At 33.0% G+C, this 16,783-nt stretch overlaps 1 protein-coding gene across 1 annotated transcript in view; it reads left to right on the forward strand.

The window, feature by feature from the left end:
* LOC145306358 (uncharacterized) overlaps positions 1-16,783 on the forward strand; it is a 50,226-nt gene that overhangs the window by 3,019 nt on the left and 30,424 nt on the right. Inside the window, exons 3-15 of the mRNA XM_080148447.1 lie at positions 934-1,021; positions 1,579-1,671; positions 4,003-4,081; positions 7,511-7,607; positions 9,399-9,463; positions 9,947-10,023; positions 10,317-10,471; positions 10,800-10,883; positions 13,073-13,183; positions 13,691-13,814; positions 14,911-14,954; positions 15,245-15,286; positions 16,190-16,238. Of these exons, the coding sequence (XP_080004573.1) occupies positions 934-1,021; positions 1,579-1,671; positions 4,003-4,081; positions 7,511-7,607; positions 9,399-9,463; positions 9,947-10,023; positions 10,317-10,471; positions 10,800-10,883; positions 13,073-13,183; positions 13,691-13,814; positions 14,911-14,954; positions 15,245-15,286; positions 16,190-16,238 (1,108 nt within the window). The remainder of the gene's footprint in view (positions 1-933; positions 1,022-1,578; positions 1,672-4,002; positions 4,082-7,510; positions 7,608-9,398; positions 9,464-9,946; positions 10,024-10,316; positions 10,472-10,799; positions 10,884-13,072; positions 13,184-13,690; positions 13,815-14,910; positions 14,955-15,244; positions 15,287-16,189; positions 16,239-16,783) is intronic.

Here is a 16,783-nt window from a genome sequence, read left to right on the forward strand (position 1 = left end):
GTAACAGGATGTCTATCTGTCTGTAGGTTAAGGTCTTAACAACCATTGGACCAATATTTTTCTTTATAGTGTAGCTTCTCATAGGTCCTGGAGTTACAACTTGAAATTAATGACCGCCCCTCTCCTCACCCCAAAAAAGTTTACTTTTTTTGTTAAAACTAAAATAATAGCCCCCCTCCCCTTTTCCCACCTCAAGCGCCCATAGAGTCCTCTGGGGGCATACCTGTTAATGGTTAAAAAGGCATTCAGACAACTAGAAACTTGTATTGATGCTTCGCAACTGTAAATCTTATTGAATAAGAAACAAGCTCTATTAGTGATAAAAATATATAAATAGAATAATTCATTATTTCATGACAGAGGGAGAGGTGACAATTGGCTGTTTATCACACTAGTCCCCAAAGTTTTATAAAAGATATTTCTTATTCGTTGGTTCAACGACTTTGGGGACTTTTGATGGTTTGGATCATTAATTTGAGTGTTCAAACGTTTCAACTACTAATTTAATCTAATTAAGGGGTAATTTTGTGTATCATCTTTGGGAATGTACATAAATTTACTGGCCCTTTTGATCCCTGATCCCACAGTTACCACAGCTCCCCATAATATCTACCTATCTATCTAGGTTGTTAATGTATCTACAACAAGATGGACAACTCCCATATTTACCACAGCTACCCATAATATCTATCTATCTATCTAGGTTGTTAATGTATCTACAACAAGAAGGACAACTCCCACAGTTACCACAGCTACCCATAATATCTATCTATCTATCTAGGTTGTTAATGTATCTACAACAAGAAGGACAACTCCCACAGTTACCACAGCCCCTCGTAATATCTATCTATCTAGGTTGTTAATGTATCTACAACAAGAATAACCACTACCATAGTTACCACAGCCCCCCATAATATCTATCTATCTTTCTAGGTTGTTAATGTATCTACAACAAGAAGGACAACTCCCACAGTTACCACAGCCCCCCATAATACCGCAGCTACCTATAATAAAACCACAGGTGATAAAAAACTAAAATAATAAAATTTAAGATTTAATGGTAATAATAGCTTTTATTGAGATATGACCTATTTTTAAAATATTTACTTTTTAGCCTATTCATCTAATCAATTTACTTATCAGTCTATTTACCTATCTAAATATCTTTCATCCATCTACCTATTTATTTATCATCCTTTTAATCTATCTACTTATCTATTCATCTACCAAAATATCTATCTGCATAACTATCTACTTAAATATCTATTTACTTATCTACTAGCTAAATAATTATCTACCTATCTATCTACACATCAATCTATCTACATACCTACCTTTCTATCTACCTACCTATCTATCTACCTACCTATCTATCTACCTACCTATCTATCTTCATTTCTATCTATCTATCTTTTTTTCTTCATTTCTACTCATATATCAATATTATTACTTATCTATCTATCTATCTAGGAGCAAGTAGCTAAAGAGCATCTAGAGCAGTTACGAGTCCACACACTCACTTTCTATCTATCTATCAAAATACCTATCTATCTATCTACTTATCTACCTTCTATCTAGGAGCAAGTAGCTAAAGAGCATCTGGAGCAGTTACGAATCCACACACTAAAGAACAAGGATGAAATCAGCCAATCAGCGGTCGCGTCGCCAGAGGTTTGGACATTTTTATTAGCGAAGCTACTCTATAAGTATCTATGTTTATTTGTCCGGCCTTCTGTATGTCTGTCGTTTTGACTGTCTTTCCTTCTTTCGGTCTGTCTTTCCTTTTGTCTGTCTGTCTTTCCTTAATTCTGTTTGGTTGTCTTTCTGTCTGTTTTTTCTTATATCTGTCTTTCTGTCTGTTTTTTCTTATATCTGTCTTTCTGTCTGTCTATCCTTCTCTCTGTCTGTCTTCACTTCTGTCTGTCCTTCTGTCTATCCTTCTGTCTGTCTTTCTGTCTGTCTTTCTGCCTGTCCTTCTGTCTGTCTTTCTGTCTGTTTGTCTGTCTGTCCTTCTGTCTGTCTTTTTGTCTGTCTGTCTGTCTGTCATTCTGTCTGTCTTTCTGTCTGTCTTTCTGCCTGTCCTTTTGTCTGTCATTCTGTCTGTCTTTCTGTCTGTCTTTCTGTCTGTCCTTCTGTCTGTCTATCCTTCTCTCTGTCTGTCTTCACTTCTGTCTGTCCTTCTGTCTTTACTTCTGTCTGTCTGTCTGACCTTCTGTCTGTCCTCCTGTCTGTCTTTCTGTCCTTCTATCTATCTGTCTGTCTTTCTGTTCTTCTGTCTGTCCTTCTCTCTGTCTGTCTGTCCTTCTGTCTTTACTTCTGTCTGTCAGTCTACATGCTAAATTATGCTTAATCTTCCCCCCCAAAAATAGGTAATAATGCTTTAATCTTAATTTATTATTAATTATTGCTTTGTTTTTAAGATACTTCTTTATAGTGAATCGTTATCATAACAATAATCCTTTTACAAGAAGCAGTAAGTTTTTTTGTCTGAAGCTCAAGATCTCAATAACTACTGAACCGATTGTGTTCTCTATGCTTAATATAGGTTCTGGTAGGGATTCAGGCTATTTTATTTCCAGTCTTTTCGGATTGTTTTAAGATATTTTTCTACCCCTTCTCTTTAAACGAATACAGAGCCCCTTCTCTTTTGAAAATCATTAAAATAAAACTTTACTGTATATATCTTTTTAAAAGCGAAGCTTTTCTATAATTAGGGTCGGTCCGTACGTCCGTCCGTCCGTCCGTCCGAGATAGATAGCTTTTGTTCGTTAATTTAGGTATGTTAGAATTGTCCTATCGATTTCAAACTTTGCATGATGATTTCTGTAGTAGTTGGGTACGATTTAGAAAGCGTAGCAACTCTATAATCATTACCAGAATGTCCGTACGTCCATTTTAGACATGTTGATTTTTCTCCTTTTTTAACAACAAATTTTCAAGTGTTCTAATTATCCGTTTGATCTGATTTTTGGTATATTGATTCCTGGGACAACAAAGAACAATATTATAAGCGAAGCAACTCTATAATTAAGTCAAAAAATTTAAGTATGTCCATAAACATTATCCTGCTTCAAGCAGCTTTTCAACAAATTTACTTACAATTTTGCTTTGGCTCTTATACTCTTAAATTCTGATTATTCAGTTCAGATACTATACAAGTGTTAATGTCCGTTTGTCCTACCGTTTCAGTGCTTCGCTTTTATGGATGTTGTCATCCTTGTTTCCCTGAATTTCATTTATTTTTTCCAAAGAATTAAAAATCTATTTTCAAAATTGTGAGAACTTTATTTTTGGGTTTTATTTTTAGATGAAAAATATTAAATTTGATTTAATTTAGTCTCGCATATTAAAATTCGCTTTAAATTTCAATAAAATTTTTGCATCAAGAAATAAGTAGCTATCTAATACTATCCATCATATATATCTAAAGTATTTATCTTTCTATCAATGTATATGTAATTCCACCTATATGGCTTTCCATCTATCTTTCTAACCATCTATCTATCTTTCCATCTATCTGTCTTTAAATTTTTATATCCATCTATCTATATATTTATCTATCTATCTATTTATCTATCTATCTATTCATCTATCTATTCATCTATCTATTATTCCAAGTAAAAAGTTATCCTGCAGAGAAAGCTAAATTATCTATCTATCTATCCATCTATCTATCTATCTATCTATCTATCTATCTATCTATCTATCTATCTATCTATCTATCTATCTATCTATCTATCTATCTATCTATCTATCTATCTATCTATCTATCTATCTATCTATCTATCTATCTATCTATCTATCTATCTATCTATCTATCTATCTATCTATCTATCTATCTATCTATCTATCCATCTATCTATCTATCTATATACCTATCTATCCATAGTCCAGGTAAAAAGACGGCTCCAGGAGGTTTCCTACAGAGGAATCTAAATTATTTCAACTATCTATATATTGCTTGATCTATCTATCTATCTATGTATCTATCTATTATTCCAGGTAAAAAGACGGCTCCAGGAAGTTATCCTGCAGAGAAAGCTGAAGGATGCGGCGGCCTCAATGGGAAACCTCCGGACAGGTATGATCAGTAATTACCACCCGCTTGACATTACAGAGGTGGATTCTTAAAAAAAATTTGCCTAACTAATCGCTTAGTTGGGCAAATTTTTTAAAGAATCCACCTCAGCTGTAGATACAATTTTTAACGTCTCTAGTATGCCGTTTAGGTTCAGACTCAAATCCAATAATAGACGGCCTCCGTGGGAAACCTTAATTCGGAAAAAAAATCACGAAACCTATACGTGATTTTCAGCTATCGTTGGAGGGCCTAACTTAGAATTGACGACATTTTTTATCTGCCCCCCAAATATTATTTTGCTTGTTGGCTATACCTTATTCCTGTGTGTAATCAGAAATCATCATGCGCTTGACATTGCTGCAGTAGATGCAACTTTTAATGTCTTTCGTATGACGTTTCGAAGTCTAGACTCCTTCCCACCATAACCTTCCCAGGACCTGAAGCTTTATTGTAAAAAAAAGAGCCATATCAGTTCAGAGGTTAGCGAGATCTTTCGCTACACACAGACAACATTTTTATCTACCCACCAAATATTATTTTGCTTGTTTTCTATACCTAAGTTCCAAGTAAAATCAGAAATTAAGACGCACTTGACATTGCAGCAGTAGTTAACCAATTAACTTTCCTGAACCTATAAGACGCATATCTGTAACATAGGATTAATCGGAGAATCATTTTAGAGATATTAATCCACACCAAAACCTTGGAATTTTTATCTAGTCTTTCTGCGTTTAATCCTATCTATAATACAAAGTAGAATGATGTCTGTCCGTCTGTCTGTCTGTCTGTCTGTCCGTCCCTTAAGATCTCGGTAACCACTGAACCGATTGGATTCTACTCTTCAGGGAATATACCTACTGGTCCAGTGGTGGTTTTAGGCTATTTTCTTGGGGGGTGGGACACCCCCCCCCCCCCAAAAAAAAAAAAAAATCCCCCCCCATTTTTTTTTTTTTTATGAAGATTTCCTTGGTCCTTTTACGAATTTCGCCAAAAAAAATTTTTTGATCACCTCTTGGGTCAAAGCCCCTAGAGGCTAGGGGCGAAGCCGCTAGTTAATTTATAAAGTCAACAAGGATGACAACATTCATATTTAGCGAACTACAGAGCAGATATTCATTCTCGACAAAAAATATATGAAATCACAAAACCTTTGGGCATAGAATATGTATTATTTTTGTGTAACATAACCGACAGTCCAACGGATCAAGTAAATTATATGTATACTAGTTGCTCATTAGTACAGAAAATATTCACAAAATTATTCCTGTCGTCTATCTTAAATAGCAATTCACGTTTCACACTAGTTATTTCTTGCGGACGGACTGAGGGACGGATATTTCTAATTATAGAGTAGCTTCGCTACTAAAATATTAAAATAAGGAAAAATAAAATAAAAATATACATATGTACATGAATATTACAGATTAATATTCTATTAATTCTTTACCTACATTATTTACTAAGTATGTTTGCGATAACTTTTATTTAATGAAATCTACCAATTTTTAACATTTACAAAACGGCCTTTTTATTGCATCAAGATCCATGACAGATCTATATAGAAAATAAACGTCTATATATGAGCTCGAGTCTTCCAATAGTAGAGTGTTTAATACTTATAGTGCTCCAATAATCCATAATAAACTCTCATTGGCCAGAACAATAAGACCCATTATTTTACTCTATGAAGAATAAATTCATTTTTTTATTTCATGTTGCAATTTGAATTATATCAAAGTATTAAATTTCTATTCATTAAATAGAACATTTTAATTTATAAAATAGTAAATCAAAGAAAACTTACTTTTAGCATAATTTGATACTAGCGACGCGTCCGTAATATGTTCAGATATTAAACTAAAATTTAAGATTTAACTAAACATTTTAACCCTTTCAGGACGATAATTAGAAATAAAAAATATTAGGATCCCAAAACATTTTTTTAAAAGAGAGGCAAAATTATAGATATGGTTTTAAATAAAATGATGAAATAAAAAAATACGGAAGAAAAGAAGTGAGAGAGAGGGACATTTAATCTTTAAAAAATGATGAAAAAACGAAACTAAAGTCGTAGTAATCTTTATGTGTAGTATCTTAAAATTTAGAGAGAGAAGGAGAGAGAGAGAGAGAGAGAGAGAGATAGAAAGATATTAATATTCAGGGATAGGACATTGGAAGAAAAAGGTTATATCCAGGGATAAGACAATGAAAGAAAAAAGGTTAATATTCAGGGATAAGTCAATATAATATAATTTTTTAGGTGGTGTCTGCACCACCCATTCACTAGTTTACAAATATTTGTAAGAAATCAGATTAACAATTTTATATCATAGCTGCGAAGCAAGCAAAAATATAAGTAAAACTTGTTTTACCTCCCCAAAATTTTCATTCCTGGGATAAAATTTTCATGTGAGTAGTTAATATACCCCTTTCCTATGTTTTTTTTTTGAGGGGGGGGTGTTAGGTTTGACATTTAAAAATTACCCGATTTATAAAACAAACACCAAATGCATTTTTGAGGGTTTCATTGGTTTGATAAAAAAATATTCAAATTCTTTGTAAAAGCAAAAATATAATTTTCCCTATAATCAATTGACATATATTTTTACATGTGTAGCTACTCATTTAGTGTGGTTTATTTGTCGTTAGACTTTTGATCTTTCACAAAAAAAGATTTAGAAGTATAATGGTAAAATAAAAAGAAATCACCAATTGCTCAAAAAACAAGGGATCTAAAGTCGAAGACAATGGTCGATAAAAAGGTTTACATCCCCAATGATGATACACAACTTTACGCCCTGTGTAGATTACAAGTAGTGGTTATAACGTTTGGACACTCAACTTAATGAACCAACAAATAAAAAAAGAGTCCCTCACTGTTGTTAAGCCAACGAATAAGAAAACGTTACTGTAAAACTTTAGGGACTAGTGTAATAAACAGCCCAATGTCCCCTTCCTCCCTGTGAAAAAAAGCACACCCAAAGAGGTTCGTTGCTTTGTTTAGATTCATCCTTGTTTTCTTGTAAATGATATATTTTCAATTTTGTAATTCTTTTATTTATATTTTTTTTACTAAATTTTAGCTATTTTATAATTTATTCATAGATTAGTAGCATATCTAAAATTAAAACCTATCTTTCTGTAGGTATTACCTACCTAACTATCTATCTATCTATCTATCTATCTATCTATCTATCTATCTATCTATATGTCTAGGTATCCCCATGACAAGCACAGCCATGCCTCCCCCCGCCCCCTCCATGCTGAGAAAGATTCACTATCTATCTATCTATCTTACTATCTGTCTATCTATATTTCTAGGTATTCCCATGACAAGCACAGCTACGCCTCCCCCCGCCCCTTCCTCCATGCTGAGAAAGATTCACTATCTATCTATCTATCTTACTATCTGTCTATCTATATGTCTAGGTATCCCCATGACAAGCACAGCCACGCCTCCCCCCGCCCCTCCTTCCATGCTGAGAAAGGTTCAGTCAGAATCAAACCTGCTCAAGATTAAAAACAGGTATACATTTATTGTTCAGTTCGTTCATCCAGTAGGAGGGGAGGCAATGGTGTGAATAAGGTGGAGTGGGGGTATAAGAATCAAACCTGCTCAAGATTAAAAACAGGTGAACATCAATGGTTATAGAATATACGTGGATATATTGACAAAGGGGAAAATTGTAGTCAATTTAAATTTGGACCTCATTTATTGGTCAGGTCGTTCATCCAGCAGGAGGGAATGGGATGGGGTAAAGGGGGAGGATTTTTGACCAGCTGGATGTATCACTTTATTAGAGTACATGATAATCTGGTATAAAGTTTAAGTAATAATAAATCCATTGGTGTAAGTTAGGGGGTTGTCAACTTGTCATATCAACATACTCCTTAAAATTGAAATTGAGATTGTCTGCTTTTCCCGTTTTTTCACCCCCTAATTGTTTCACACACCCCTGTTAAATCGCTGTGCACGCTACTGCATAAAAAATATCTTAAGGGATAAACACAATGGACGATAAATTGATATAACTCCTCACCTTCAAATTATGTTGAATTAAATAACAACTTCTTAAGATTAAAATTATGGTTTCAAACTGCATGTTTCTTCAACCCAATTAAGATTCAATGAATATAATATTTCTGTATATACAATATACATAAGTATAAGAACTAATTACTTAGTATTACTTACTTATAATAATCTTACACATTAATTACCTACTTAAAAACTATATATCATATTTTTACATCTTATTATGGTTAGTTTTTCTTTTTTAATAAAGATTAGCCTTTTATCGCCGCGTATTAGTTGTCTGTAATACGATGCTGTGCATGATTTTTCAGTATGGCTGAGAACCTGTTCTAATCCAGCGGATAGTAAACGGCTTCAAAGCCAAGCTGGAAAAAATATATTTTACATAATTTCTAGAATAGTTAAGGCACGGGCTAAAAAAACTGGTTTTAACCTTATGATTGTACATTTTTATATTCGTAGAAAGCGGTTTATAATAAGATGATAGACATAGTTTTTTCGTATGGATGAGAACCGGTTCCTATCCACCGGATTCGAATGAATACGAGAAAAAAATTTACATGATCGTGTTACTTTCTTTGTACTGTGTTGGTTTTATACATAGAAAAAGGAAAAGTTAGAAAGAAAGAATAGTGATTTGTCGCATCGTAATATAGACAGCTTTACGCGGATATCAAATGAAAAATGAAAACCAGTTTTTAGTTTCATTTTGATAAACTGTATAACAAAAAAACAAATAGACAAATTGAGTTATAAAAGATGTTCAGGGGTCATAAATAAACTTTTTTTTTTTTTTTAACTCCCGAAACCTTTTTGTATGTTTTAATATTTGTATTTTTATAGCATGACGGACTAAGTTTAGTATATTCTGTATGAACATTTTTATAAGGAATCTCCCCAAAATATTTCTGCCTTCTATCTTGAAAAGCAGCTAAGAAAATCTGAATCATATTTTCCTCAGAGCTGGAGGACAGACAAACAGTAAATTATAGAGTAGCTTTGCCTTTGAAAATCTTTAAAATATTATACGAAATAGTTTTTCACCTATCCCTTTTCCCCCTTGTATTATTGCATGTTCTTAGTTGATACATTTTTGATAACATCTATAAAATAGAAACTATAATATATACATAACATTTTGACGCAAATGGTAATAATATACATTCACATTATAATTTCTTTACCAAAGTTTTACAGGTTATTTTTGAATTTTAACAAGAAAAATAATATCTATTTATTATCTATCTATATATCTATCTATTTAACTAACTATCTATCTAGACGGGGAGCAGGAGAGCGTAGTGCTGGTCCCTACTCCAGACAAGTCAGCAATCAACTTAAACTTGGTAAGGATAATCAGTGCTTTATTTATTGTGCCTTGCGAGCATAGAATCTCCCCCTATTTATTTTGAAATGATAAGAGAGTGTTAGTTTTATTTCCCTAAGGGGAGCCAAAACCATAGGGGTCTATACTTGCAGTGCCCTAACCCTACTGGGCTACCCAGTATCCAAGATAACCTAACCTAACCTTACCTAAGGCAAGAAACAAACGAACAATATACATTTGTTTCCAATTTATTTCAATATATAACTGTATTCATAAACAAAGATCGCACAATCAAAGTGAAAATTTAAGGGTTAATAATTATTCTTTAGCTTAAAAAAGTAAATTTTGAAACAACTGCATGATAAATTGAGTTATAAAAACAATTTGGAGACTAGAACAATTTGCAGTCCAATGTTCCCTACTTCATCCCTACATTTCTTATGTTGATTAAATTTTAAAAATCTTCCAAATATTTTATTTAAATCTTCGAATTTGTTTTCAGTACCTGAATATTATGGAAGCGATGACAGTACTCCTTCCCCTCAATCTTCTGTTGGCATAGCCCTCCTTCATAATCAGGTAGATAGATAGATAGATAATCAGACAGATAGATAGATGGATAGATAGATGGACATACAGACAACAGATAGAAAAGAAACAGAAATATAGACAGACACACAGACAAAGAGAAAAGCAGACAGACAAACATACAAACAGACATAAAGACAGACAGAATTTCAAAATTACAGACATACAGATTTATAAACAGACAGACAGATAAAAAGACATACAAAAAGACAGACAACTGACAGATAAATAGATTCTTTACTAATAATTTATATTACCCCCCTTTGACTTCATTTTTTTTTCAGGGTGGTCGTCACTCCTCCCCCGAGCCTGGATCTCCCTCCTCCCCCATCTCGATGGTTATGGCCTCCCACGCCAAGGGGACAGGAAGTCCCCTGAAAGTGATTGGGGGCGCGGGAACCAGCTCTGCCCCCCACACAACCATGCAGCCACCCTACAGGTGATAATCCTCAGTCTGTCACACATTTTAGAAATAAGCTTTTCTATAATTAAGGCATTTCGTCCGTCTGTACGGTTAGCTCTTTTTGCTATAATTTTTACCATACGTTTATTTAAAACATGATTAATTTGTGAAACAATGATCCTAGAACAACAATGTAAAACATTATTAAGTTTTGACACTCGACAAGTGTTCATATTCGTTGGTCTACTACTTGATTTCAGAGCTTTGTCAATTGTCATCTTTTTTGACCTGAAAAAAAACATTAAAAATGTCAATTTAGAATCTTCTTTTTAAAGACCATAGGTTTTTAATAGATTTTATTCAGATTCTCGCCAACAATAGAGAACGGAATGGCCGGATCCTCCAGCAGACATCAGCCTGTTCCTCTTACAGCCAACTCATCATCCAGGTATAGATGGATATATAGATAGAGAACTAGATAAATAGTTAAATAGATAGGTAGATAGCTAGAAAAACAGACAGACAGCCTCCAGCAGACATCAGCCTGTTCCTCTTACAGCCAACTCATCATCTAGGTATAGAAGAATAGATAGATAGATAGATAGGTAGATAGATAGATAGATAGATAGATAGAGAACTAAACAAACAGACAGACAGCCTCCAGCAGACATCAGCCTGTTCCTCTAACATCCAACTCATCATCCAGGTATAGATGGATATATAGATAGAGAACTAGATAAATAGTTAGATAGATAGGTAGATAGCTAGAAAAACAGACAGCCTCCAGCAGACATCAGCCTGTTCCTCTTACAGCCAACTCATCATCTAGGTATAGAAGAATAGATAGATAGATAGATAGGTAGATAGATAGATAGATAGGTAGATAGATAGAGAACTAAACAAACAGACAGACAGCCTCCAGCAGACATCAGCCTGTTCCTCTAACATCCAACTCATCATCCAGGTATAGTAGAATAGATAGATAGATAGATAGGTAGATAGATAGATAGATAGATAGATAGATAGATAGATAGATAGATAGATAGATAGAGAACTAGACAAACAGACAGACAGCCTCCAGTAGACATCAGTCTGTTCCTCTTACAGCCAATTCATCATCCAGGTATAAAACAATAGATAGAGAATTTGATAGATAGATAGATAATTATAAAAACAGCAGCTTCCAGTAGATTTCAGCCTGTTTCTATTACAGCCAACTCATCATCCAGGTATAGAACAATAAATAGATAGATAGAGAACTAGATAGGATGATTTAATAGTAACGATAGACAAATTTATAGACAAAAAAATAATAAAAACAGTCTACAAAAGTAACAGGATATTTGTATGTTTTTACCGAAGGACCGATTTAGTATTACCTTACATAGAAGCTTGTTATTGATCCAATTTAAGATAAAACTATTTTGAGGGGGTACCTCCACCCTTCCAAGAAAAATCACATCTTTGATACTCCTACCCCCCTAAAAATTTTCTTTTAAAGCTAAAATTTAAATTGAGATACGGTACACCCCCCTCTAACTCAAGGGCTCCTAGAGGCATCTAGGGGCGTAGCCGCTACGAATAAACATAGTAGATATTCTGATACGTAAAAATCTATTATATAATGTAGTTATTAAATAATAAAAAGAAAGTTTTAATAATAATGACATTTTTAATAAAAATTTTAATCCTGGTTTAAGTTTAATAAGAAAATATTTATAAAAGAAATTTTTATTTCTGTATACATTTGTATTCAATTAATGCGCATTAAATATTTTATTAAAAACCTACATTTTAATATCTTATGTAAAACTAGCGGCTTCGCCCCTAGCCTCTAGAGGTTTAGTCAAACTAATTTTTCGTAATTTAGATTTTAAAAAATTAATTTAAAAAAAAAATTCTCTGAGGGAGGGTGGGAATTTTTTTTTTCAGGGGGGGGGGGGTAGTCGACCCCACTATTTTAATTATAGTTTTAAGAAGAAAATTTTTTTTTTGGAGGGGTATTTTTAATTTTTTGGGGGGGGTTGGGGGTGTCCCACCCCCCAAGAAAATAGTTATAAACCTTCCCGGTACCTATGAGAAGCTATCCTGTAATGGTGAACCCGATCGGTTCAGCGGTTAGCGAGATCCTTCGCTACAAACAAACAAACAGACAAACAGACAGACAAACATCGTTCTACTTTGTATTATAGATAATTTTATTTTCTCGAAATAAGTCAAATTTATATAATGCTTATTATTAAATGATAAATACAATAATGGCTACGCCCCTGGGGATTCTAGGGGCACTTGAGGGATGGGAGGAGTCGACCCTCCTCTTTAAATTTTAGTTTAGTTTTTAAAAAAAGGAAAAAAAAGCTTTTGGTATTATTTTCAATGGGCGATATATCTTTCATTGGATCTTGAAAAAAAATATCTTTCCACAACCCATGAGAAGGTTACCTACAATGGAGAACCATATCGGTCCAGCGGTTAGCGAGATCCTCAATACAGAAACATACATCCTGTCATTTTGTCTAAGATAAGATAATGTAAATGCTTTTTATAAATTAAATAAATCTTTTCGTGTTATGACCATTTTAAAATCCGCGGAAAGCTCTATAATACGACGCGATAATTAACTTTTATTATTTTTAGATCTCTACCAAACATACCATCAAGTTTAGATGGGAGAAATAGATCCTCACCCCCCATACGGGGACCTCAATCTAGGAATTTATTCATTTTTAAAAATGATTTATCAATTGTGTATCTTTGTTTTTATCTAGCTATCTATCTGTCTTTCTGTCTATCTATCTTCATTTTCTATGTTTCTGTCTATCTATCTTCATTTGTCTGTCTCTATATCTATCTATCTTCATCTGTCTGTCCAATCTTTCTGTCTGTAAAGGGGGATGGCTAGGCCTAAAAAGTAGAAGCTTTAATAGATCATTTGGAAAATTAATAATAAGACTATACAATAAATATAGTACGTTACTTTTTTGATACAAAAATCGTGTATAGTCCTTTTCGTGGCGTTTCGTCGTTTTTCACAGTAGCTTTTGATAAGTTATTTAAGGTTAGGTTAGGTGATTGACCCGCAGGGTTAGAGCCCCCTGCAGTGGCAAGAAATAGGAGAAAAGCTAATGTTAAAAAACGACAAAACGCCCCTTAAAGGAACTTGTTACGAAAGGAACTATACCCAAAAAAATCTTCTAGCCAAAGCTTCAAAAAATGTTCCAAAAACATCCATTAATGAATAACAAACGTACATAGAACAAACAAACATTTCTTTGGACGGTCCCATTCTACAGCGATACTACCGCTGAGGAAACATCTCATAGAGAAATCACTGGCGGAAAAGAGATCCGTTGATGACAATCAATATGACTACCAACAGGTTTATATAGATAGATAGATAAGATAGCTAGATAGCCAATTAGGTAGGTAGATTAGGTATATGTCTGTGTGTACTTAAGGAAATCACTAATCAATGGACTGATATGGTCCTTCTTTACAGTGAAGCTTTTCATAGGTCCTGGGTAGGTTTATAACTTCTTTTTGGGGAGGGTATCTTTGTTATTTAATATCTTACAGGTTTACATAGATAAGAAAGTTTGAGGACATTGGACTGTGAATTATACTGGTACCCAAAGTTTTATAAACGCGTTTAACATTAGTTGGTTGGTTCAAACTTCTACATTAAGACTGTTCTATCCTAATTAATAATCTATTGTCTTATCCCTTAAGATCCCTGACATGCGTAAAATTAATATTTTAAAGAATGGTAAATGAATTAGCCTAATACGGACGCATTACTAATAACTAAGCACCGATAGGGCTTCCAAGACAAAGGGATAAGACAATGGCCGATAAATTTATGTACATCCCCAATGATGAAATACAAAATTACCCCTTCATTAGATTAAAACTGTTGGTTGAAGCGTTTGAGCACTTAATGTAACACCCAATTAAAATTCACTAAAGTCCCCAAAGTTGTAAAGCCAACGATTAAGAAAATGTTATTATAAAACTTTGGGGACTAGTGTAATAAACAGCCCATTATCCCCTCTCTCTCTGGTCCCAATCCCTACAATAAATGTGTAGGTGCAATATTTAATATCAAAGGAGATATTTTCATAGAATCAAAGTGTAAATCATAAAATATACCTAAATAATATTCTAATAAAAAATATATCATTGATAAAAATGCGCAGAAAAAATCTTCCAAATTAGTTTTTTTTAATGCTTAATGGCATGTTGTTTTTATCTTTGAAGCTCAATAATTTTGTCAAATTTAACTTTTTTCTTGATCAAATCTACCAATTAAAATTTCCAAAATTTTAGTATAAAATATAGTGTCCCACCTCCCAGAAAATGAAAAAAATTCCCAAAAAGCAAGACAATTGGTCCAGTGATAAGCTACTTATTAGTAAACAAACAAACAGACATTGCGTTACTTTGAATGATATAAATTTATTGATATCTTTTTTCAGAGCAAATTGGAGAGAGACAGACTGACAAGATCACTGTTAAACAAGTAAGTAGATAGATATATGTATAGATAGAGAGATATTTATCTCTTTATTACCTCACCCTCGCAGAGTATGGCAGGTGTCCCAAATTAAGTCACAGTAATGAATGACGCTCTCCACAGAAGAGCTTGATATTTTGTACGTGACTATTATTAAGTATTTAAACCATTCAATAACAACCAGAGGAAGTCGCGTGATACAACTAAGCTACTACGTCCCTATATTATTAAGATAGATGAATCTATTAAGCATCTTCAAATTCGTATTTCATTATTTAGCTTGTTTACATTTTTAGACCATTGGAAGAAGTAATGGAGGAGGATTCTACTGATCTAAGGTGAGTAATACAATAACAACAATAAGTAAAAACATGGATAGACAAACGGAAAAAGTAAGTTTAAGGGCAGAAATTCAGCTGTCATAAATAAAACCACGAAACCTTTACAAAAAAATAAGAATTTCTGTCTGTACAAGCTTGATCGACAGACCGACGTACCAAATAAAGAATATAATGAATGACATTTAGTTTGAGAAATATTTTCTTATATCAGCCGAGAAAATTTAGCATTTTTTCTAAATCTATAGGTAGTTTGCTTAGATTAAAAAACTATAGTCATGTTTTTAATTCTTTTAAACTAGTTTTAATTTTAGTTCGTATTAAATAAAAATAAAGAGTTCAAGATGTATGAAAAGAAATTTCTTTATTACAAATCTACGTACATAATATTAATATTTGACGTAGATAAATGTTCTTTTAGAAATGGTATTTTTAAGAACTTTTATAATTTAAAATCTTTAATATATTTTTTTAGTAGAATTGTTTTAAAAAGTAGGTGATAGAGACTCGAAAGATTTTTTTTGCAAATATTTTTTTTTAACACATCGAATTATAAACATTTTCCGCAGATAGTAAAATGAAAAAAAAATCATAAAATGATTTTCAGTTTTATTGTTTCGAAGGGCTGGAGGCCAGGCCCAACACAATAGGGATTATATTTTTTTTTATTTTATCTTTATAATGCGATACGAAATATTATTATTAAGTATTGCATAAAGCAGGTTTTAATCCAACGGAAATGGAAAGATTCATTTTAAAAAGTTTAACCTTTATCTTTATTAACACAGACAAAAAACTACCCACCCCACTTATTAATATTTTACTTAAAGATAAGATGGGGGGCTTATCCGTGTTCAACAAGGTACTTTGAGTGAAATCGCCTATTAATTTATTTTATTTTAGAATGGGAAGCTCAGGCAGTCAAATTGAACAAGATTTAAGCTTAGCAAAGGTAAATATTTTAATTGCATTCAGCGTATATGTCCGTCGTTTTGTCTGTCTTTCCGTCTGTATGTCTGCCCGTCTGTCTGTCTTAGAAAAAGGTAAAAACAGGTATATGGGTGGGGATAAGACAATGGATTCATTGTTGCCCTGGACTTTGAATATTAGATATCTTTTTTAATATATAGTAGAACGACGATATATCTACACGTCATAAAAGGGGTTTTAGGCATTTTTTTTTGAGGGTTGAATACCATCAAAAAATGAAAGAATTAGCATTTAAAATTACATAAATTATTATTTGTATACTTCGAATTCGATTACTTAAAATGGCTATTTATGATCAAATGCTTGATTAAAGTCAAGGTGGCTCTAATAAGAAAATAAAATTTTGGATAATTCAAAACTTAAAGAAAACGAAGTAGCGAGTTTTGTCGTATTTTTACAGTAGCTTTTCTACTCTTTCTAGCCCCTGGGGGGTCTCTAAAACTGCGGGCCAATTTCATATCAAAAGCTACTGTGAAGATACGACGAGACCATCTAATTCGTTTTCTT

The sequence above is a fragment of the Acartia tonsa genome, chromosome 14, assembly GCF_053477335.1.
Source record: "Acartia tonsa isolate MP-2025a chromosome 14, ASM5347733v1, whole genome shotgun sequence".
Classification (NCBI taxonomy): domain Eukaryota; kingdom Metazoa; phylum Arthropoda; class Copepoda; order Calanoida; family Acartiidae; genus Acartia; species Acartia tonsa.